Consider the following 24,980-nt stretch of genomic DNA (forward strand, 5'->3'; position numbering starts at 1 on the left):
CTCTCTCGTGCCGGTTCTGGCTCTCTCGTGCCGGTGCTGGCTCACTCGTGCCGGTGCTAACTCTCTTGCGCCGGTGCTGGCTCTCTCGTGCCGGTGCTAACTCTCTCGTGCCGGTGCTAACTCTCTCGTGCCGGTATTAACTCTCTCGTGCCGGTGCTGGCTCTCTCGTGCCGGTGCTGGCTTTCTCGTGCCGTTGCGAACTCTCTCGTGCCGGTGCAGGCTCTCTCGTGCCGGTGCGAACTCTCTCGTGCCGGTGCTGGCTCACTCGTGCCGGTGCTAACTCACTCGCGCCGGTGCTGTCTCTCTCGCGCCGGTGCTGTCTCTCTCGTGCCGGTGCTAACTCTCTCGTGCCGGTATTAACTCTCTCGTGCCGCTGCTGGCTCTCTCGTGCCGGTGTTGGCTCACTCGTGCCGGTGCAAACTCTCTCGCGCCGGTGCTGGCTCTCTCGTGCCGGTGCTAACTCTCTCGTGCCGGTATTAACTCGCTCGAGCCAGTGCTAACTCACTCGTGCCGGTATTGGCTCTCTCGTGCCGGTGCTAACTCACTCGTGCCGGTGCTAACTCAATCGTGCCGGTGCTGGCTCTCTCGTGCCGGTGCTGACTCACTCGAGCCGTGCTGGCTCTCTCGTGCCGGTGCTAATTCTCTCGTGCCAGTGCTAACTCACTCGTGCCCGTGCTGGCTCTCTCGTGCCGGTGCTAACTCTCTCGTGCCGGTGCGAACTCACTCGTGCCGGTGCTGGCTCTCTCGTGCCGGTGCTGGCTCTCTCGTGCCGGTGCTAACTCGCTCGTGCCGGTGCTGGCTCTCTCGTGCCGGTGCTAACTCACTCGTGCCGGTGCTGGCTCTCACGTGCCGTTGCTGGCTCTCTCGTGCCGGTGCCAACTCACTCGTGCCGGTGCCGGCTCTCTCGTGCCAGTGCCAACTCACTCGTGCCGGTGCTGGCTCACTCGTGCCGGTGCTAACTCTCTCGTGCCGGTGCTAACTCACTCGTGCCGGTGCTGGCTCACTCGGGCGGGTGCTAACTCTCTCGTGCCGATGCTGGCTCTCTCGTGCCGGTGCTGGCTCTCTCGTGCCGTTATTAACACTCTCGTGCCGGTGCTAACTCACTCGTGCCGGTGCTGGCTCACTCGTGCCGGTGCTAACTCTCTCGTGCCGGTGCTAACTCTCTCGTGCCGGTGCTAACTCTCTCGTGCCGGTGCTATCTCTCTCGTGCCGGTGCTGGCTCTCTCGTGCCGGTGCTGGCTCTCTCGTGCCGGTGCTAACTCTCTCGTGCCGGTGCTAACTCACTCGTGCCGGTGCAGGCTCTGTCGTGCCGGTGCTGGCTCTCTCGTGCCGGTGCTAACTCTCTCGTGCCGGTGCTGGCTCTCTCGTGCCGGTGCTGGCTCTCTCGTGCCGGTGCTGGCTCTCTCGTGCCGGTGCTGGCTCTCTCGTGCCGGTGCTAACTCTCTCGCGCCGGTGCTGGCTCTCTCGCGCCGGTGCTGGCTCTCTCGTGCCGGTTCTAACTCTCTCGTGCCGGTATTAACTCTCTCGTGCCGGTGCTGGCTCTCTCGTGCCGGTGCTAACTCTCTCGTGCCGGTGCTGGCTCACTCGTGCCGGTGCTAACTCTCTCGTGCCGGTGCTGGCTCTCTCGTGCCGGTGCTGGCTCTCTCGTGCCGGTTCTAACTCTCCCGTGCCGGTATTAACTCTCTCGTGCCGGTGCTGGCTCACTCGTGCCGGTGCTAACTCACTCGTGCCGGTGCTAACTCTCTCGTGCCAGTGCTAACTCACTCGTGCCGGTGCTGGCTCACTCGTGCCGGTGCTAACTCTCTCGTGCCGGTGCTGGCTCTCTCGTGCCGGTGCTAACTCACTCGTGCCGGTGCTGGCTCTCTCGTGCCAGTGCTAACTCACTCGTACCGATGCTGGCTCTCTCGTGCCGGTGCTAACTCTCTCGTGCCGGTGCTAACTCTCTCGTGCCGGTGCTAACTCTCTCGTGCCGGTGCTAACTCTCTCGCGCCGTTGCTGGCTCTCTCGCGCCGGTGCTGGCTCTCTCGCGCCGGTGCTGGCTCACTCGTGCCGGTGCTAACTCTCTCGTGCCGGTGCTAACTCTCTCGTGCCGGTGCTAACTCTCTCGTGCCGGTGCTAACTCACTCGTGCCGGTGCTAACTCACTCGTGCCGGTGCTGGCTCTCTTGTGCCGGTGCTAACTCACTCGTGCCGGTGCTGGCTCTCTCGTGCCGGTGCTAACCCTCTCGTGCCGGTGCTAACTCACTCGTGCCGGTGCTGGCTCACTCGTGCCTGTGCTAACTCTCTCCTGCCGGTGCTAACTCACTCGTGCCGGTGCTGGCTCTCTCGTGCCGGTGCTGGCTCTCTCGTGCCGGTGCTGGCTCACTCGTGCCGGTGCTAACTCTCTCGTGCCGGTGCTGGCTCTCTCGTGCCGGTGCTGGCTCTCTCGTGCCGGTGCTGGCTCTCTCGCGCCGGTGCTGGCTCTCTCGTGCCATTGCTAACTCTCTCGTGCCGGTTGAGGCACTTTGGTGCCGGTGCTGACTATTCCGTGCCGTTGCCGATTTTCCCGTGCCGGTGCTGACTATCCTGTGCAGTCAATTTGATTTTTAAGAACTAGGGTTATTTCCATTTTGATTTCTTTGTGCGAGATGGTGATGTAATCGTTCGTAGGGTCTTCACCTTATCAGCACTTGCTTTATGAGAAATAATATGCAAAACAGTGACATTTCTTAAATCTCTAAAGTCTGTGATCCTCACACAAATAAAAAAAGATAAGTTTCTGGTTTTACTTTCAGTTGTTCTTCGTGTGTTCGGGTTTTCTCAGATCCCAAGACATTGAAATGTTTATTTCTTCCATTGGACAAATCATAACGAGTGTCAGTAACCCTCAGATATTGGCAGGGATTGGTGGAAAACTCCCTTCATCATCTGCGACCCAGGTTTGAAACACACTCTGACGAGGGTTTTTATTTTGAAAGCTGTGAAGACACCAACTATAAATCTTTGCAGTATAATACGCACCTTTTTCCCAAAATAATGGCAGAAGTGTGTTACATAAACATAGATCTAGGTTTGATATCAGGAGGTTATTCCGTCACAGAGAGTCATATACCTTTGGAAGAAGCAACCAGCTCCTGCTGTGAGTGTGGGTTCAATACCAGTGTTCAAACGGGAGCTGGATGAGTTCCTGGAGGAGGCTGATAATCACTGCCAGCAAAAGGTAGATGGGATATTGGATGCCATACCTTGTAGTCACTGGTTTGTCCTTGATCGTTTTCAGGGGTCAGAGATGTATTTCTAAGAATTCTTTTTTCTTTGAATTGGCCAAGGGTTGATTGTTTAAATCTTTTTTTTGCCACTCCCAGGAGATTACTGGTGGGTGGGGAGCATTGAGAATTGTGATGCTTAGTTGCAACATGACTGAATGGGACAGGCTCGATGAACCAGCTGGTCTTTTTCTGTCCATCGTTTTCATATGTTCGTGTTTGCAAGAGACTCAGGAATGATGGAAGACACCTTCATTAAACTGCTTCAAATGTAGCACATGAATTGAGCAGGTAAACCATTACAAAGTGTCAAAAGCATCAACGGTAATTGTGCAAAAACTTTTAAAATTCATAATCTTCATCATGACATTCATCAAGCAGAGTGTGCAGGGTGGTGCCATTTAATGGTGCTCATTGTTCCCATGGTAAATGTTGCATCTTCACCTTGCACTGTATTGGGTCAAAGCTCATCTCCCTTCTACAGAACATCATCTTCAGTGCCATTCAAGGCATTAGATATGCAGTATTCACAATCAACCGTGCGTCCAATGATAGAATCTTGCAGCACAGGAGGAGTCCATTCGGCCCATCGTGCCTGTATCTGCTCTTTGAAAGAGCTATCCAATTAGTCCCGCTCCCCTGCTCTTTCCCCGTAGCCCTGCAAGTTTTTCCTTTTCAAGTGTGCATCTAATTCTCTTTTGAAAGTTATATTGAATCTGCTTCCACTACCCTTTCAGGCAGTGAATTCCAGATCATAACAACGTGCATAAAAAAAAATTCTCCTCATCTCCCTTCTGTTTCTTTTGCCAGTTACCTTAAATCTGTGTCCTCTGGGGGGGTTACCGACCCTCCGGCCAGTGGAACGCTGTCCAGTCGTCTACTGTCCAAAGTCAGAGTCCACTTACAACCACCTGTGTGTGCCATTCCTCATTACTTCACTCACAGGGCGTTGATTTATTCACTGCCACACACGGCAGCTGCAACATTCACATCTTTCCCCTGGAATCATCGCAAAGCGAGTTCATAACTTCTTCATGGTAGGTAGTTGGTAGCATCCGAATGAAACCAGGATGGCTATGGAAAGTTTGGTGTTCAGCACAGCTCCAGACCTGATAGCTCTCAGTCCTGATCAAGTACCAACCACTGGATCACTGCACTCATCTCCCAAGCATGATGTCCCTCTCCTGACGAATACCTGCTGCTTGCTCTCTTTCAGCCAACTCATTATCCACCTCCAAGTTATCTAGGACGCCCACTGCCTTAAACCTTAGTAGCATTATAGATAACACCTGGTCTATGTGATCTCCTGGACTAGTTTCGATCACCTGAGGGGGTCAGAGAGGAATTTTACAGAGCATTTTTTCCCTTATTGGCCCTGGATTTTTTTCTCTGCCTTTTCTTTGCCTCTCCCAGGGCATGACATGGGTGGGGGATGTGGGGGGGGGGGGGTAAGGAAGTATGTAGTTATGATGCTGCAGCCATCAGGCGGTGTGGGTCAGGCTTGATGGACCCCATGATCTTTTCCTGCCTGTCAGTTTGTTTGTAAGTATTTGATGCAGAATTTTATCAAAGGCTTTTCAGAAGTGCAGGGGCAATACATCACAAGGCTTGCTGATGTCGACTTAGGAAGTCATTCCTGAATAAAGTCAAGCAGGTTGGGCAGAATCTTTCCTTCTGAAACCTTGCTGGCTATTATTTATTAGGTAATTTTAATATAAGTAATCCTTCTTTCTGATGATCAGTTCCATTAATTTGCAAGTTACTGATGTAAGACTAATGGATTTGTAGTTGTCAAGGCTTGTTTTATTGACTTACTTGAAAATAGTTGCAGTGTTGGCTTGTTTCCAATCCAGCGAGACTTCCCCCATATTCATTAACTCTGTCGTGATGACCATGAGTGCTTTGCAGTTTGTTCTTGAAACTTCACCCGACAAGCACTTGATAACATCATTCACCTGGAGCCAACACCCAGCAGCTCCAATGCTATTGACCTCAGTGCACTGAATAGCCTTGACCTTCTCTGCTTCATTGCATCTCTTTAAAATTAGGCTCTTTAAAATTATGAAGGGGTTTGATAGGATAGACATAGGGAAGATGTGGGGAAGTCCAAAACAAGAGGATACAAATATAAGATAGTCACTAATAAATCCAATAATGAATTCAGAAGAAACTTTTTTACCCAGAGAGTGGTTAGAATGTGGAACTTGCTACCACAAGGAGTAGTTGAGGCAAATATCATAGACACCTTTAAGGAGAAGCTAAATAAGTACATGAGGGAGAAAGAAATAGAAAGGATATTCTGATAGGATTAAAGGAAGTTGGGTGAGAGGAGAGTCATGCATATTCACTGGCATAGACCATTTGGGCAGAATGGCCTGTTTCTGTCCTGTAAATTCTATATAATTCTTGCGAGGGCAATTGGCTAAACAATTTAACAGTTTTCAGCAGCTCAAAGTGTATGCATTATACATCATAGGAACATAGGAACAGGAGTAGGCCATTCAGCCCCTCGTGCCTGCTCCGCCATTTGATAAGATCATGGCTGATCTGTGATCCAACTCCATATACCTGCCTTTGGCCCATATCCCTTAATACCTTTGGTTGCCAAAAAGCTATCTATCTCAGATTTAAATTTAGCAATTGAGCTAGTATCGGTGAGGGTTATCCTTCAAGGTTTAGAGTAATTTGAAATTAGCTCGGACAGCACTCTCAAGCCATCTGCTTGGAGACTGCAGCATAAAACTGCCCTTCCTGTCGACATATAAAATTACAGCATTGCGATAAAGTGATTGAAGTTTGGAGTGAAGTTACAGCACTGGCAAAGTGCCTGATTAAAGTGTGTGATTGCTCATACCTCAGTAAATGAAGTGTTACCAATTTGCAATGCCGTGCCAACTGCTTAGTTGTATAATTAAATATTCTATCAACTGCTGAAACTGTTGATCAAATATTGTATAACTGATGTTTTTTGCAGCAGCAAATTATCGCTCGTCACTTACTTTTAAAAAAAATGTAAATTAATTTTCTTGCCGCAGTTTTCAACAGCATCAGCGTAAAAGATATTTTTGGTCTTGCTCTGTGATGCCCTGTGTTTCCTTCTTATAATGCCCCTGGTGTTTCAGTTGTATGCTCTGCCTTGTCCTGGGCCGCTAAGCTGTCGACCACCGGTTCAGCTGTATACGTGATGTCCTTAAGTATGCTACAAAGCCAATTGCAAGTGGAGCTGCCGAATAGATGTTTGATTGAACAGTTCTAATATAGAGTAGACTTCAGTTATCTTCTCTGAAGTCAAATGGTCCGCGGACAGAAGTATTAGTAGGAGAGTTTTGTGTCTAGTGGGCTGGTTGCTACTTACTTTTTAATTCATTTTACAATGTTTGAGTACATGAAACCAGTATATGAAATAAGTCACTGTTGTGGTTGGATTATAGTTTCAGCCCAAAGGCGTCTCAACAGGCCAGCAATAAAACTAAACCTTGAAGATTTAAAGTGTAGGGTGCACACAGTAATGTGGTGCATTGATGCTATAAAGACCTTGCATTGCACCAAGACGGGTGAACAAAGAACTTCCCCGCAGTCCCCCACCCCCTCCTCGATGGACGATCCGAGTTTTATAAATGGGACTTGTTGTTCACGATGCACACTTTTTTTTAGTTGGTTATATTTGAATAATTGTCGACAGCCATATGCTCTGCTGTGGTGGAGATAATAGACAAATTTCCACATGGCTGGCACCCAGGATCTGTAAGTGTTAAGCTGGAGAAGGTTTGCTACTGAGCATCATTGACTGAGGATCAGATTTCAATGTAGCTATTAAAGTTCAATAGAATGATATCAAGTTCTTTATATAGCCCTAAGGCTGTGTGTGATTTGTATGTTATAAACTGTTGAGAAGCATAACTGTGCGTGAAACTGAAGGTTCTTTCAAAGTACATAATCCACCCTGTGAGCGCCAATACATCTGGTGCATCTCTTGTGTCAAAGTGTAGAGCTGTAAATAAGTTCATCAATGAACACTTCCAAAACATTATTTCAGTGAGCGAGTGGTAAATCTATGCAACAGGGAGACAGTGGAAACAGTTAGCATTGTTTCAATCAAATGCAAATTAGATTTCTTTCAGTAATATGTTGGGATACAGTATATGAGTAATTTGAGACATGACATACGGTAAGTGTAACGTGCTTGGGAGGAACAGGTGACTTTGGACGTATGGTTCCCAAAGCTCTTCACCACTGGGGTTTTCCTCACCTCATGTCTGGGTCTGTTGTAGACTAATTGATAGAGATTGATTGTTATGATTAGTCAACAACTCCATTATTGTTCTATCAGGTGACTACCAGGATGGTAGACAGTGAACCACATCTAGCAATTACTACATTCCTAGAAAACAGCTTGCAATTACAGTATAATGTGAACCATAAATTTTACCAGTGCAAAGCACATTAAGTCTCAAATCCACAATATGCTAACAACTTTACATGTTTTAAGCACTATTGATAAATTTCAGTACTATCTAAGCTAGGGTTTACTATTTTTTTTGCTTTGTCCCAATGTAGTTTTCTTTCTTTTATTTGAAAGAGTAATGAATGTAATTGAATGAGCTTTTCATTCAGGATGTGGGCATTGCGTTTATTGCAAATTCCTAGTTGCCCTGAGAAGGTGGTGGTGGGCTGCCGCCTTCAACCTCTGTGGTTGAAGCAGTTTTTTGACATAATTGAGTGGCTTGCTAGTCTACCACGTTGATGTGGGACTGGAGTCACTTATAGGCCAGACCGGGGTAAGCACGGCAGCTTTCCTTCCCTAAAGAACTGATACTAGATTTTATTTTTAATTGATTTCAAATTCTCAAACTGCCACGGTGGGATATGAATTCCCTCCAAATGATTAGACCAGGCCTCTGGATTACTAGTCCAGTAACATAACCACTACACTACTGTGCCCTCTTATTTCCTTACAGTTCAAATATTTGATTCATACTCTGCTTTGTACAAGTGATGTGATAAATAAATATTAATAAACATAAATGTCACTCCATGAATAAAATAGAGACTGGAACTACTTTCTCATGCAACTCTCTGCTCCCTGCTTGACCTGCTGATCACTGCAACTATAATTACCAGCGACGACTAGCCTCAGAGAAAGATTAGAAAACATTTCTACACACAAAGGGTTGTAGAAGTTTGGAACTCTCTTCCGCAAACAGCAATTGATACTAGCTCATTTGCTAAATTTAAATGTGAGATAGATAGCTTTTTGGCAACCAAAGGTATTAAGGGATATGGGCCAAAGGCAGGTATATGGAGTTAGATCACAGATCAGCCATGACCTTATCAAATGGCGGAGCAGGCACGAGGGGCTGAATGGCCTACTCCTGTTCCTATGTTCCTATGTTCCTATCTGATTCCCTGTTTATGTGGCAAATCCACAATCAACTGAAATGGCTCCACAATATGATTCAGTTTGTGTATTCATTCTGTTTATACTGCAGTGTAGATTCAGAGTCCCCTGGAATCCAGTTCTGCCCAAGGACCTTTCCTGATATCGAGGGTAGCTTTATATAGGCCAGCCATTAGAAAGGTGCATGGCTGGCCTTTACGGATGGTGGAGATCATACAGGCACACACGAGGGCTTCAGTTTAACATCCAATCTGAAGGATTCCACCTCCAACGGTGCAGCAGTCCCTTAGTTGTTTGCCAGCCGTGGCTCAGCGGGTAGCACTCTCATCTCGGAGTCAAAAGGTTGTGTGTTCATGTCCCTCTCCAGAGATTGGAACACTGCACTGTCGGAAGTGCTGCCTTTCGGATGCCCTCTCAGGTGGATGTAAAAGATCCCATGGCACTTTTTCAAAGAAGATCATGGAGTTCTCCTCGGTGTCCTGGCGAATATTTATCCCTCAACCAACATCACTAAAACAGATTATCTGATCATTATCTCATTGCTGTTTGTGGGACCACATTACAACAGTGACTATACTTCAGAAAAGTACTTCATTGGCTGTGGGACATCCTGAGGTCATGATAGGCACTATATAAATGCAAGTACTTCCATCTGCACTGCAGTATAAGCCTAGTTTGTGCTAGAGTCCTGGAGTGGGGCTTGAACATAGGACTTGTGACTCAGAGACGAGAGTGCTATCAAGTGAGCTTTGTTGAAATGTCAATCCACTGCAAGTATCTCATTGTGTTATTTACATGTTATTATAAGTACGTATCATGGGAAACCATTATCTGACTCCCTCTCTTTGAAATGATGATGGTTACCCTTTAAGTTTAGCTTGTGGCTCTTTAATTTGTAATCACATTGACTGAATTTGCACAAAATACCTTTCCACATTTTTTTAAAATTCATTCATGGGATGTAGATGTTACTGGCAAGGCCAGCATTTATTGCCCATCCATAATTGCCCTTGTGAAGGTGGTGCTGAGCCGCCTTGAACTGCTGCAGTCCGTGTGCTGTTGGGAAGGGAGTTCCAGGATTTTGACCCAGCGATGATGAAGGAACGGCGATATATTTCCAAGTCGGGATGGTGTGTGACTTGGAGGGGAACGTGCAGGTGGTGGTGTTCGCATGTGCCTGCTGCTCTTGTCCTTCTAGATGGTAGAGGTTGCGGGTTTGGGAGGTGCTGTCGTAGAAGCCTTGGCGAGTTGCTGCAGTGCATCCTGAGGATGGTACACACTGCAGCCACGGTGCGCTGGTGATGGAGGGAGTGAATATTTAAGGTGATGGATGGGGTGCCAATCAAGTGGGCTGCTTTGTCCTGGATGGTGTCGAGCTTCTTGAGTGTTGTTGGAACTGCATTCATCCAGGCAAGTGGAGAGTATTCCATCACACTCCTGACTTGTGCCTTGTAGATGGTGGAAAGGCTTTGGGGAGTCAGGAGGTGAGTCACTCGCCGCAGAATACCCAGCCTCTGACCCGCTCTTGTAGCCACAATATTGATGTGGCTGGTCCAGTTAAGTTTCTGGTCAATGATGACCCCCAGGATGTTGATGGTGGGGGATTCGGCGATGGTAATGCCATTGAATGTCAAGGGGAGGTGGTTAGACTCTCTCTTGTTGGAGATGGTCATTGCCTGGCACTTGTCTGGAGCGAATATTCCGTATTATTAATTCCTTTCATTATTTTAAGTACTTGGATCACCCTTTGATTACACCCATATAGCACTAGATTCATAAACTTGCTCATCCCCTAATGAGGATTCTACTTTCCGTAGGAATCAGCATCACTTTACTGGTTATGTTGCAGAAAAAAGTACTCCAAATCTACACCAAGGATGTGAAAGGTGCTATATAAATGCAGGTTCTTTCTTCCTTCCTTTCTTTCCTTACATTGGCTTTCAGTGTATAACTGTTCTTCCACTTGTCGGAAATGCGTACTCTTGGTATAGCAGAGGGATTAAGATGGATGAAGTTAGGAAATGTTAATTAAAATAGCCATTATAGACTTTATGGTGTTTTCTTGATGTATTTCATTTTGAATAATTACTGGTATTACTTCCAAAAGGGCGGAGCTATATGAAATCTCTCCTGAATCCCCAGTCTCCAAAAGTAATTGAACAAAACTGAGAAACATCAGTCTAGCAGTACACAGTTCCAACCGGGTACATTCGAAAGGAGACATTGTGTGCCTCTAAAGCTGGAGTTAGTGCTTTCCATTTCAATTCGATGATCAAATGCTCATCTGCCTCTGCAATTTCCAATCCCTTTCATTCCCACTTTGTCATCTGTTTCTCTACAAAAGAATTTATTGCACTTCGCTGCTCTATATTTCTCTCTCTCTCTTGCACACGCTCATGCACACACATTCACGCATGCACACACTCCCTCTCACTCACTCACACTCTCATATACACTCACATGTACACACATACACACTCTCAGTGTGTACACACACACACCCTAAAATTACATTTACGGTTAGGATGAAAATATTTTATAAATTGATGGAAGTACTTTTATTGCACTTAGCTGCTCTATATTTCTCTCGCACACATTGATGCACTCACTCTCTCACGCACTCACTCTCACACACTTTCACTCACTCTCATATACACTCACACACGCTCTTGTACACCCACACATACACACACATGCAGACGCAAACACTCATTATCTAAAATGACATTACATTTAAGACTAGGATGAAAATATTTTTCAAACAGTACATTAGAGCATGGTACTTGCGATAGCTCGGGTCTCAGGGACAACGGAACAGTAAGAGATGGAAATTCACAATATGGAAAGCAAAACTTTACCTATTGAAGTAAACTTCCATTACCCTACACTGAACGGAACAGGGTAGCAATGTCTAATAGAGTAAATCAAATCAAATTGCTTAAAGGTTCAATGGTAAACTTTGTACATTCAGTTTGTTGTGATTTTATTGCCATTATAAAACAATGAACATTCATTTATTAAATTTCGACAAGTACTCTGCATAGCTCTGTGGCACTTAAGTCCCACATCTCTGCTTAAAAATTGTAACCACAGTCACGGTAGCTGCTTTTATGTTATATATTTATTTCAATAGTACAACGAAAGTAATTTCTGTGTTTATAGTAGAAATAGAACAGCTGTAATTCATAGTAAGCAGCTAAAACACAGTTGCTTTTATATAGTGCAATAGTAGCTCGTAAATATAGGTCTGTCTGCCCCTCAAGGGTCAATGGGTAAATGTTGTTTAGTTCTGAGCCACACGGATCAAGAAGGCCCACTTGCTGAGTAAAATAGAAAAGACTAGCATTTATATAGCACCTTTCACATCCTCGGGATACCCAAAGTACTTCATAGCCAAATAATTATTTTTAAGTATAGTCATTGTTGTTATGTAAGCTAGTTTGTACACTGCAAGGTCCCACAAACAGCAATGACCAATTAATCTATTTTTCTGTGGTGGTACTGGCTGAGGGATAAATGTTGGCCAGAGAGCCGGCGGGAAGAATCGCCCAGGATTCTTGTTCCGAATTATTATCCGGTGGCCCATGAGGGAAAAGTGCATCTGTGTGGATTTCAGAAAAAGACGGGATGCCTCCATGGTCAAACAGCCTGCTTGCTGATGGTGACTATCTGGGCTGCCACGTGATCAACAGCGACCTGGGCAACGTATCAGAGGCTGTAGCTACCTGTGCAACTTTTAGAAAGAGACAGAAGAGGAGAGGAGCAAAGTGGATTGGGGGGGGGTGGGAGGTGGGAAATTTGAATGAAAGACGTTGATGTAGCTATAGATGTCCTACTATTACTATTCAATTCCCATCCGTTAGCTCAGCAGTAGCCTTGGAGCCTAGAAAGCTATATATGTAACCGTTTGCAAATAAGCAACAGGTTTATAGCGATTTTACACCACAAATATTCTGTGTTAATTCTGTAGTATGGGATGACATGCTTTGCTAATTACTGCAGACCACAAAGATTCAAAACATGAATATTAATGGATCAACAGATTGTCTATAAATCTCCCAAGATAATTGTACCCTAGCAACATGAGAAATCGAGGCGGGGAGAGGGAAGTATTTTACACCCATTAGTCATTTGATCACTAAAGTATTCCATTATGCACATCCAGTACAGGACCTCACTGCTACCACTATGAATTCATTTTACGTGTTAGAACAACAAAAGATTTCATCTTTTTAAAGCATTTTTGAGATATGTCAGAAGCGATTTTGCTTGTAGATAATGACCTGAATTTTAAGGGCTTTATACCCTGCCTGTTTGCTTGATTTTTTTTATTGATGGTTGTTGATACTTTTATTTGTCTGCTTCCCATTTCCAGGACTTTTGCAGGTGACAGATATCAGGACAGAGCATGTTGAACAGAAGAGTATCACCTTGGCTTGGCAGGAGTCTGACTATTCCAGCGGCAACGACACTGAATACGAGATCAAGTTCTACGAAAAGGTGCTTTACGATGTTCTGTAAGACACAACACATCTGGAAATAGGGTTTATAAAAAATCTGAAGCCAGCACCGCTTTCATCAATTTAAGGGCTGGGGGAAGGAGGGGAATAATTGTTTTTGCATTGGATTTAGGCATACTTGGATTTACGGGGGAGGGGGCCACACAAGAGGTTGTACTCAAGATTAGGATTCATGGGATTGGGGGTAATATATTAGCACGGATAGAGGATTAGTTGACGGACAGAAAACAGAGGGTTGGAATAAACGGGTCATTTTATGGTTGGCAGGTTGTAACTAGTGGGGTGCCACAAGGATCAGTGCTTGGGCCTCAGTTACTTACAATCTGTATCAATGACTTAGATGAAGGGACTGAGTATAATGTATCCAAGTTTGCCGATGATACAAAGCACGGTGGGATAGTAAGCTGTGAGGAGGACACAAAGAGGCTGCAAAGGGATATAGACAGGTTATGTGAGTGGGCGAGAAGGTGGCAGATGGAATGTAATGTGGGGAAATGTGAAATTATCCACTTTGGTAGGAAGAATAGAAAAGCAGAATATTTTTTAAAAGGTGAGAGACTAAGAAATGTTGGTATTCAGAGATTTGGGTGTCCTTGTACACAAATCACAGGAAGTTAACATGCAGTTACAGCAAGCAATTAGGAAAGCAAATGATATCTTAGCCTTTATTGCAAGGAGGTTGGAGTATAGGAATAAGGAGATCTTGCTGCAATTATATAGGGCTCTGGTGAGACCACACCTGGAATACAGTGTACAGTTTTGGTCTCTTTACCGAAGGAAGGATATGCTTGCCTTAGAGGGGGTGCAACAAAGGTTCATTAGATTGATTCCTGGACTGAGAGGGTTGTCCTGTGAGGAGAGATTGAGTAGAATGGGCCTATATTCTCTGGTGTTTAGAAGAATGAGGTGTGATCTCATTGAAATGTATAAAATTCTTAGCATCTACTCTGTAAAGCCATCTGAGAGGCTGTTTCCCCTGGCTGGAGAGTCTAGAACTAGGGGTCAAAATTTCAAGCTAAGGGGTTGGCCGTTTAGGACCAAGATGAGGAAAAATTTCTTCACTTAGAGGGATGTGAATCTTTGGAATTCTTTACCCCATTCTTTGAGTCTATTCAAAACTGGGATAGATAGATTTTTGGACACTAAGGGAATCAAGGGATATGGGGATAGGGAGGGAAAGTGGAGTTGAGGTCGAAGATCAGCCATGATCTTATTGAATGACAGAGCCGGCTCGAGGAGCCATATGGCCTACTCCTGCTCCTATTTCTTATGTTCTTAGTACGTCCCAAGGCGTGTCACAGGAGCATTGTAAAACAAAATTTGAGACCGATCCACAAAAGGAGATATTAGGACAGGTGACCAAAAGCTTCGTCAAAGGGATAAATTGTAAGCAGCATCCTGAAGGCGGAGAGAGAGGTGGAAAGGTGGTGAGGTTTAGGGAGGGAATTCCAGAGTTCAGAGCTCAGGCAGCTGAAGGCATGTCTGCCAATGGTGGACTGATGTAAATCAGGGATGTGCAAGATGCCAGTATTAGAGCAGGGCCGAAATTTCGGTGGGTTGTAGGGCTGGAGGAGGTTACAGAGATAGGGAGGAGCGAGGCCATGGAGGGATTTGAAAATAATTGAGAATTTTAAAATCAAGGCGTTGCCAGGCCGGGAGCCAATGTAGATCAACGTGCACAGGGGTGATGGGTGAACGGGACTTGGTGAGAGTTAGGATTCAGGCAGCAGAGTTTTGGATAATCTGAAGTTTAAGGAGGGCATAGAACCATAGAATCATAGAAAATAGGACCAAGAGTAGGCCATTTGGCCCTTCGGGCCTGCTCCACCATTCAAAATGATCATGGCTGATCGTCTAACTCAGTACCCTGTTCCCGCTTTTTCCCCATATCCCTTGATCCCTTTAGCATTAAGAAATATATCTATCTCCTTCTTGAATATATTTAATGACTTGGCCTCCACTGCCTTCTGTGGTAGAGAATTCCACAGGTTCATCACTCTCTGAGTGAAGAAATTTCTCCTTATCTTGGTTCTAAATGGCATACCCCATATCCTGAGACTGTGACCCCTGGTTCTGGATTCCCCAGCCATCGGGAACATCCTCCCTGTTAGAATTTTATATGTTTCGATGAGATCACCTCTCATTCTACTAAACTCTAGTGAATATAGGGCTAGTCGACCCAATCTCTCCTCATACATCAGTCCTGCCATCCCAGGAATCAGTCTGGTAAACCTTTGTTGCACTCACTCCATGGCAAGGACATCCTTCCTCAGATAAGGAGACCAAAACAGCTCATAATACTCCAGATGTGGTCTCACCAAGGCCCTGTATAACTGCAGTAAGACATCCCTGTTCCTGTACTCAAATCCTCTTGCAATGAACGCCAACATACCATTCGCCTTCCTAACTGCTTGCTGCACCCGAATGCTCACTTTCAGCGACTGGTGTACAAGGACACCCAGATCTCGTTGCACCTCCCTTTTTCCCAATCTATCATCATTCAGATAATAATCTGTCTTTCTGTTTTTACAACCAAAGTAGATAACCTCACATTTATCCACGTTATACTGCACCTGGCATGTTCTTGCCCACTCACCCAACTTGTCTAAATCACTTTGGAGCCTCTTTGCATCCTCCTCACAGCTCACATTCCACCCCAGCTTTGTGTCATCTGCAAACTTGGAAATGTTACATTCAGTTCCCTCGTCCAAATCATTCATATATATTGTGAATAGCTGGAGCCCAAGCACTGATCCCTGCGGTACCTCACTAGTCACTGCCTGCCACCCGGAAAAAGACCCGTTTATTCCTACTCTCTGTTTCCTGTCTGTCAACCAATTCTCAATCCATGCCAGTATATTCCTCCCAATCTGATGTGCTTTAATTTTGCACACTAACCTCTTGTGTGGGACCTTATCAAAAGCCTTCTGAAAATCCAAATACACCACATCCACTGGTTCTCCCCTATCTATTCTACTAGTTACCTCCTCAAAAAACTCCAGTAGATTTGTTAAGCATGATTTCCCTTTCATAAACCCATGCTGACTTTGTCCAATCCCGTTAATGCCTTCCAAGTATTCTGTTATCACATCCCTTATAATAGACTCTAGCATTTTCCCCACTCCTGATGTTAGGCTAACTGGTCTGTAATTCCCTGTTTTTTCTCTCCCTCCTTTTTTAAATAGTGGGGTTACATTTGCCACCCTCCAATCTGTAAGAACTGTTCCAGAGTCTATAGAATTTTGGAAGATGATCACCAATGCATTCCACTATTTCCAGGGCCAATTCCTTTAGTACTCTGGGATGTAGATTATCAGGCCCTGGGGATTTGTCAGCCTTGAGCCCCATTAATTTCACTAGCACTATTTTTTTTACTAACACTGATTTCCTTCAGTTCCTCCCTCTCACTAGACCCTTGGTTCCCTAACATTTCCGGGAGGTTATTTGTGTCTTCCTTTGTGAAGACAGAACCAGACAGCAGAAGATGGGAGGCCAGCCAGGGGAGCATTGGAAGTAACAAAGGCACGGATGAGGCCCATTCCATAGCATCTGCCTACGATCCACTAGCATTCCGGAGAATACCCCATGATATCCCTTGTGAGTCGCAGTTACTAGTTAGGGGCAACCAAAAAAGGAAGAGTTCTATCCTTTGCATGGAATCCGTGGAGCAAAACTTCATGATGCCCAGCAGGAGAAACTTGACATGAAAATTTCTCTGCTCATGCTCCCTCCCTTTAGCAGTGTTAAAAAGGGTAAAATACAGTAACAAGAGACGGCATTCTATAGCGGTCGATCACAGAGCGAAGGGTTGATTGATTCTGTGACCGACTGCCAGTGGGAGAGCTCAGTTTTAAAGTTGCACCTTTTTTAGAAATGTTTGCACCGCATCAGCCACGGTCGCCAGCCTCCAGGATAGGCAGAATGCTGCCGCAGAGTGTGGCCGTGAATTCCCTCCTTACTCTCTCACCCCCCGCTCCTCAGCTGAGACGGGTGCCATGTAGCGCCAGAAAAGTTGCCGACACAACGCCATTATGCAAATGCCCCAACCCTACAGCCATGGGGCAGTCGGATGGTCCAACTGCACTCTAGATCCTCCCTCAGGAGGCCACGAGAGGAATTTCAGGACTCTGGTATCAGGATTTATGTTTCCCCTGAAGTTCATCTGGAGTTCTGCCATAATTCCATTGGGGAACAAGCAGAAGCCCCCTAACAAATGGCAGAGTCCCAGCATAACCCATATCCCTGCTGTTTTATGGGGGTTTCCATTGGTCTCACACCATAACTGCGGGGGTTGTGGAAGGTGGAGACCGGGAGAACCCTGTGGAATTTCAGGACCATGATGTCTCTGGGATTCTCTCTGATTTTTGCAGAATGTTTAGAGGAAACCTGAAACTGTGTTGTTCACTAATTTGCAAAGCAACTCAGGTCGGTGCAGAAAGCAGGTGCATTTCCTGAGTGAGGTACAAACATTAACCAATGAGCAGGCAAGATTAAAAAAGCTCACATACTTCCCCCCGATGAATCTGACATTAAATGCACTTCGCAAGATGTACAGACCAGGAGCCCCAGTTTCTATCTCTGGTCTGTACTGTTCTTACCTGGAGCGTGCAATATCTCAGTGCCCCTGAATTAGGAAGGGGAAAAGAAAATTGGCAAAATATCCACTCCTGATTGCTATCCAGTACTAAAAGAAAGAAAAGCTTGCATTTATATCGCACCTTTCACAACCTCAGACGTCCCAAATCGCTTTACAGCCAATGAAGTACTTTTGAAGTGTAGTCACTGTTGTAATGTAGGAAATGCGGCAGCCAATTTGCACACAGCAAGCTCCCACAAACAGCAATGAGGTAATGATTGGATAATCTGCTTTTTGACGATGAGGGATAAGTATTGACCAGGACGCCTGGGAGAACTCCCCTGCTGTTCTTCGAAATAGTGCCATGGGGTCTTTTATGTTCACCTGAGAGGGTAGATGGAACCTCGGTTTAACCTCTCATCCAAAAGACGGCACCTCCAACAGTGTAGCACTCCCTCGGTACTGTACTGGGAGTGTCAGCCTAGATTTTGTGCTCAAGTCTTCTGTCTCAGAGGCGAGAACGCTACCACTGAGCCAACGCTGTCACCGCTGGAACGTGCTTACATGTAGACGTCAGGCAAGGACTGGATTGGATTCAGTTGTGATACCCTCCCATGGTAGAATAGGCAGCCTACACTCATTTTCAAGGTTCAGGCACTTGGACAAGGGACTGGAGGCCTGCTGGTGCTGGTGGAATTGGTCCCTAGCAAGAGTCAAGAGAGGAGAGGGGGATTTTTGAGGTTGAGGACAAGCAAATGACATACTTTTACTGTCCCTTTAAAGCATTTTGCTGTTCAGTAAGGTTCAATTACTGTCTGAATAGAGATTCTGAAGGCTGTACATTTACTCCTGGATAACCCCATTCACTTAAAGCTCCGCATAAAATGGCCGTTCCCTCATGTTGCCAGTGTATTGGTGTACACAGTGATCTCCGCACTCTGGAATCAGACATAGTGGAACATTCACTTTGACAGCTATAATATACATTTCTACTGCAGTGGCAGGCCGCTGGCCCAATTATAAGTAAATCAGCACATTATCACAACAGGCACCGAACCACTTCACTTAGCTACTTACAATTTAGAAAAGGAGTAAACGTATATTGAATGAACGTTAATTGAAAATTACAAATCCTTTTTTTAAAAATTAGCCATTATGATCAATTGAATTAAATCATCAGTTCCCAAATTCTAAAGTCATAGATAATTTAATTCAAGGAATTTATGGGAAAGTTCGTGACCCAGAGAGTGGTTGGAATGTGGAACTCGCTGCCACAAGTAATTGAGGCGAATGGCGTAGGTGGATTTAAGGGGCAGCTAGATAAGTACATGAGAGAGAAAGGAATAGAAGGATATGCTGATAGGGTGAGATAAAATAAGGTGGGAGGAGGCTCGTGTGGAGCATAAACTCTGTCAGAGACCAGTTGGGCCGAATGGCCTGTTTCTGTGCTGTAAAATACTATGTAAAATTTAAGTCCTGAATAGAGTTTCCAAATTTCTGAATGCCTGGTTATGTACTGAATGCCGAGTTATGATTCTGTAGGAGGGTGTGCTGACAGTGCCCACAATGCCGAACTTGCCTTGTGAGGCTGTGCCAGGACCACACAGTGTGTTAAATGTTTTCAGTTTCTGGCTCCTTGACTCAGGACGGCAGCTACATAACAAAGGGGGCAGCTGTCGGTGATGTGAGCAAGTTATCCCTGGCATTGCAAACGTTTGTGAATCAAGCCTGATGACTGCACAGCAGGATAAGCGGTGTTAAAGAGTAAAGTACCATAAGGGGCAGCATTCAAGTGCCGTCGATCACTGAGTGAATGGGCCGATTGCTTCTGTGATCGACTGCCAGCGGGAGAGCCGCAATTTTAACAAATGCACCTTTTAAAAAAATGTTTGCGTGACTTCAGCCAGGGTTGCAAGCCGCCTTATGCTGCAGCAGGGCGTGGCAACGAATTCCCTTCTCATCACCCCGCTGATTGTTTCTGTGCCCATCTGACCATAAAGGTGGCTGCAATTATTAATTGCTCATCTGCTGCTGAAACCCTCATCCATGCCTTTGTTACCTCTAGACTTGACTATTCCAATGCTCTCCTGGCCGGCCCCCCATCTTCCACCCTCCATAAACTTGAGCTCATCCAAAACTCTGCCGCCCGTATTTTAACTCACACCAAGTCCTGTTCTCCCATCATCCCTGTGCTCACTAACCTAAATTGGCATCCAGTCCGGGAATGTCTCCATTTTAAAATTCTCATCCTTGTTTTCAAATACCTGCATGGTCTTGCCCTCCCTATCTCTGTAACCTCCTCCAGCCCTATCAGCCTCCAAGATCTCTGTGCTCCTCCAATTCTTGCCTCTTACGCATCCCCCAATTTTACCACTCCACCATTGGTGGCTGTGCCTTCAGCTGCCTAGGCCCTAAGCTCTGGAATTCCCTCCCTAAACCTCTCCGCCTCTCTACCTATGAAGGGCGAGTTGTCAAAGGTAGATTGGGAAATTAAATTAAAGGGTTTGACAGTTGAAAAACAATGGCAAACATTTAAGAAATATTTCAATATTCTCAACATATATATATTCCATTGAGAAATAAAAACTCCACAGGGAAAAGTGACCCCCCCCACCATGGCTAACTAAAGAAGTTAAGGAGAGTATTAGATTGAAGGAAGAGGCCTAGAATATTACCAAGAAGAGTAATAAACCTGGGGATTGGAAGAATTTTAGAAACCAAAAAGGACGACCAAATAATTGATTAAAAGGGAGAAAATAGAATATGAAAGTAAACTAGCAAGAAATATAAAAACGCATTGTAAGAGCCTCTACAAGTATGTAAAAAGAGAGAGAATAGCAAATGTAAATATTGGTCCCCTAGACGCTGAAACAGGAGAAATTATAATGTGGAATCAGGAAATGGCAGATGCATTAAACAAATATTTTGTATCTGCCTTCACAGTAGAAGACACAAAAAACATACCAAAAGTAGTGAGGAACCAAGGGGTAAATGAGAGTGAGGAAATTAAAACAATTAATATCACTAGAGAAAAAGTACTGGACAAACTAATGGGACTAACAGTCGACAAATCCCCTGGACCTGATGGCCTACATCCTAGGTTCTCAAAGAGGTGGCTGCAGAGATAGTGAATGCATTGGTTATGATCTTCTAAAATTCTCTGGAATCCAGAACAGTCCTAATGGACTGGAAGGAAGCAATTATTACCCTACTATTCAAGAAGGGAGGGAGAGAGAAAACAGGGAACTACAGGCCAGTTAGCCTGACATTGGTCGTCGGGAAAATGCTGGAATCCGTTCATAGAATCATAGAATCATAGAAGTTTACAACATGGAAACAGGCCCTTCGGCCCAACATGTCCATGTCGCCAGTTTATATCACTAAGCTAGTCCCAATTGCCTGCACTTGGCCCATATCCCTCTATACCCATCTTACCCATGTAACTGTCCAAATGCTTTTTAAAAGACAAAATTGTACCCGCTTCTACTACTGCCTCTGGCAGCTCGTTCCAGACACTCACCACCCTTTGAGTGAAAAAATTGCCCCTCTGGACCCTTTTGTATCTCTCCCCTCTCACCTTAAATCTATACCCCCTCATTATAGACTCCCCTGCCTTTGGGAAAAGATGTTGACTATCTACCTTATCTATGCCCCTCATTATTTTATAGACTTCTATAAGATCACCCCTAAACCTCCTACTCTCCAGGGAAATAAGTCTCAGTCTATCCAACCTCTCTCTATAAGTCAAACCATCAAGTCCCGGTAGCATCCTAGTAAATCTTTTCTGCACTCTTTCTAGTTTAATAATATCCTTTCTATAATAGGGTGACCAGAACTGTACACAGTATTCCAAGTGTGGCCTTACTAATGTCTTGTACAACTTCAACAAGACATCCCAACTCCTGTATTCAATGTTCTGACCAATGAAACCAAGCATGCCGAATGCCTTCTTCACCACCCTATCCACCTGTGATTCCACTTTCAAGGAGCTATGAACCTGTACTCCTAGATCTCTTTGTTCTATAACTCTCCCCAACGCCCTACCATTAACGGAGTAGGTCCTGGCCCAATTCGATCTACCAAAATGCATCACCTCACATTTATCTAAATTAAACTCCATCTGCCATTCATCGGCCCACTGGCCCAATTTATCAAGATCCCGTTGCAATCCTAGATAACCTTCTTCACTGTCCACAATGCCACCAATCTTGGTGTCATCTGCAAACTTACTAACCATGCCTCCTAAATTCTCATCCAAATCATTAATATAAATAACAAATAACAGCGGACCCAGCACCGATCCCTGGGGCACATCGCTGGTCATAGGCCTCCAGTTTGAAAAACAACCCTCTACACCCACCCTCTGTCTTCTGTCGTCAATCCAATTTTGTATCCAATTGGCTACCTCACCTTGGATCCCGTGAGATTTAACCTTATGTAACAACCTACCATGCGGTACCTTGTCAAAGGCTTTGCTAAAGTCCATGTAGACCACGTCTACTGCACAGCCCTCATCTATCTTCTTGGTTACCCCTTCAAAAAACTCAATCAAATTCGTGAGACATGATTTTCCTCTCACAAAACCATGCTGACTGTTCCTAATCAGTCCCTGCCTCTCCAAATGCCTGTAGATCCTGTCTCTCAGAATACCCTCTAACAACTTACCCACTACAGATGTCAGGCTCACCGGTCTGTAGTTCCCAGGCTTTTCCCTGCCGCCCTTCTTAAACAAAGGCACAACGTTTGCTACCCTCCAATCTTCAGGCACCTCACCTGTAGCTGTCGATGATTCAAATGTCTCTGCTAGGGGACCCGCAATTTCCTCCCTAACCTCCCATAACGTCCTGGGATACATTTCATCAGGTCCCGGAGATTTATCTACCTTGATGCGCGTTAAGACTTCCAGCACCTCCCTCTCTGTAATATGTACACTCCTCAAGACATCACTATTTATTTCCCCAAGTTCCCTAACATCCATGCCTTTCTCAACCGTAAATACCGATGTGAAATATTCATTTAGGATCTCACCCATCTCTTGTGGTTCCGCACATAGATGACCTTGTTGATCCTTCAGAGGCCCTACTCTCTCCCTAGTTACTCTTTTGCCCTTTATGTATTTGGAGAAGCTCTTTGGATTCTCCTTTGCCTTATCTGCCGAAGCAATCTCATGTCCCCTTTTTGCCCTCCTGATTTCTCTCTTAACTCTACTCCGGCAATCTCTATACTCTTCAAGGGATCCACTTGATCCCAGCTGCCAATGCATGTCATATGCCTCCTTCTTCCTTTTGACTAGAGCCTCAATCTCCCGAGTCATCCAAGGTTCCCTACTTCTACCAGCCTTGCCCTTCACTTTATAAGGAATGTGCTTACCCCGAACCCTGGTTAACACACTTTTGAAAGCCTCTCACTTACCAGACGTCCCTTTGCCTGCCAACAGACTCTCCCAATCAACTTCTGAAAGTTCCTGTCTAATACCATCAAAATTGGCCTTTCCCCAATTTAGAATTTTAACTTTTGGGCCAGACCTATCATTCTCCATAGCTATCTTAAAACTAATGGAATTATGATCACTGGTCCCAAAGTGATCCCTCACTAACACTTCTGTCACCTGCCCTTCCTTATTTCCCAAGAGGAGGTCAAGTTTTGCCCCCTCTCTAGTCGGGCCATCCACATACTGAATGAGAAATTCCTCCTGAATACACTCAATAAATTTCTCTCCATCCAAGCCCCTAATGCTATGGCTGTCCCAGTCAATGTTGGGAAAGCTAAAGTCCCCTACTATTACCACCCTATTTTTCTTGCAGCTGTCTGTAATCTCCTTACATATTTGCTCCTCAATTTCCCGTTGACTATTTGGGGGTCTGTAGTATAATCCTATCAAAGTGATCTCTCCCTTCTTATTTTTCAGTTCTACGCTTTAGACTCAGTGGGGGAACCTCGGATATATCCCCTCTCACTACTGCCGTGATGTTCTCCCTAATCAAGAACGCAACTCCCCCTCCTCTCTTACCTCCTGCTCTATCTTTCCTATAGCATCTGTACCCTGGAACATTGAGCTGCCAGTCCTGCCCCTCCCTTAGCCATGTTTCAGTAATAGCTATAACATCCCAGTCCCATGTACCCATCCATGCCCTGAGTTCATCTGCCTTGCCCATCAGACTTCTTGCATTGAAATAAATGCAGTTTAATCTAGACTTCCCTTGGTCTTTGCCCTGCTTTCTCAGACCATCTGTCCGGTCATGTTTTGTACACTCTCCCTTCCTGCCTTTTGTTTCTGTCACCACTTTACTTCCCACTGACTTCCTGCATCGGTTCCCATTCCCCTGCCACATTAGTTTGAACCCTCCCCAACAGCACTAGCAAACACTCCCCCTCGGACATTGGTTCCAGTCCTGCCCAGATGCAGACCGTCCAATTTGTACTGGTCCCACCTCCCCCAGAACCGGTTCCAATGGCCCAGGAATTTGAATCCCTCCCTCTTACACCATCTCTCAAGCCACGTATTCATCCTAGATATCCTGTCATTCCTACTCTGACTAGCCCGTGGCACTGGTAGTAATCCTGAGATTACTACCTTTGAGGTCCTACTTTTTGGTTTAACTCCTAACTCCTAACTCCCTAAATTCAGCTTTTAGGACCTCATCCCATTTTTTACCTATATCGTTGGTACCTATATGCACCACGACAACTGGCTGTTCACCCTCCCCCTCCAGAATGTCCTGCAGCCGCTCCGAGACATCCCTGACCCTTGCACCAGGGAGGCAACATTCCATCCTGGAGTCTCGGTTGCGTCCGCAGAAACGCCTGTCTATTCCCCTTACAATCGAGTCCCCTATCACTATAGCTCTGCCACTCGTTTTCCTGCCCTCCTGTGCAGCAGAGCCAGCCATGGTGCCATGAACCTGGCCGCTGTCACCTTCCCCTGGTGAGCCATCTCCCCCAACAGCATCCAAAACGGTATACCTGTTTGAGAGGGGGATGGCCACAGGGGACTCCTGCACTACCTGCCTGCACCTCTTACTCTGCCTGGTGGTCACCCATTCACTTCCTGCCTGTACACCCTTTACCTGCGGTGTGACCAACTCGCTAAACGTGCTATCCACGAGTTTCTCTGCATCGCGGATGCTCCACAGTGAGTCCACCCGCAGCTCCAGCTCCGAGATACGATCGGTCAGTAGCTGCAGGTGGACACACTTCCTTGCACACATGGTCGGCAGGGACACTGGCAGAGGTAACAGGTCA

At 45.6% G+C, this 24,980-nt stretch overlaps 1 protein-coding gene across 2 annotated transcripts in view; it reads left to right on the forward strand.

Annotated features, from left to right (window-relative positions):
• LOC137342512 (ephrin type-A receptor 7-like) overlaps positions 1-24,980 on the forward strand; it is a 362,022-nt gene that overhangs the window by 234,144 nt on the left and 102,898 nt on the right. For both annotated transcript variants that reach the window (XM_068006436.1, XM_068006435.1), the window contains exon 4: positions 13,018-13,142. In XM_068006436.1, coding sequence (XP_067862537.1) covers positions 13,018-13,142 — 125 coding nt within the window. The remainder of the gene's footprint in view (positions 1-13,017; positions 13,143-24,980) is intronic.

Source organism: Heptranchias perlo, chromosome 26, assembly GCF_035084215.1.
Source record: "Heptranchias perlo isolate sHepPer1 chromosome 26, sHepPer1.hap1, whole genome shotgun sequence".
In the NCBI taxonomy this organism is placed as follows: Eukaryota; Metazoa; Chordata; class Chondrichthyes; order Hexanchiformes; family Hexanchidae; genus Heptranchias; species Heptranchias perlo.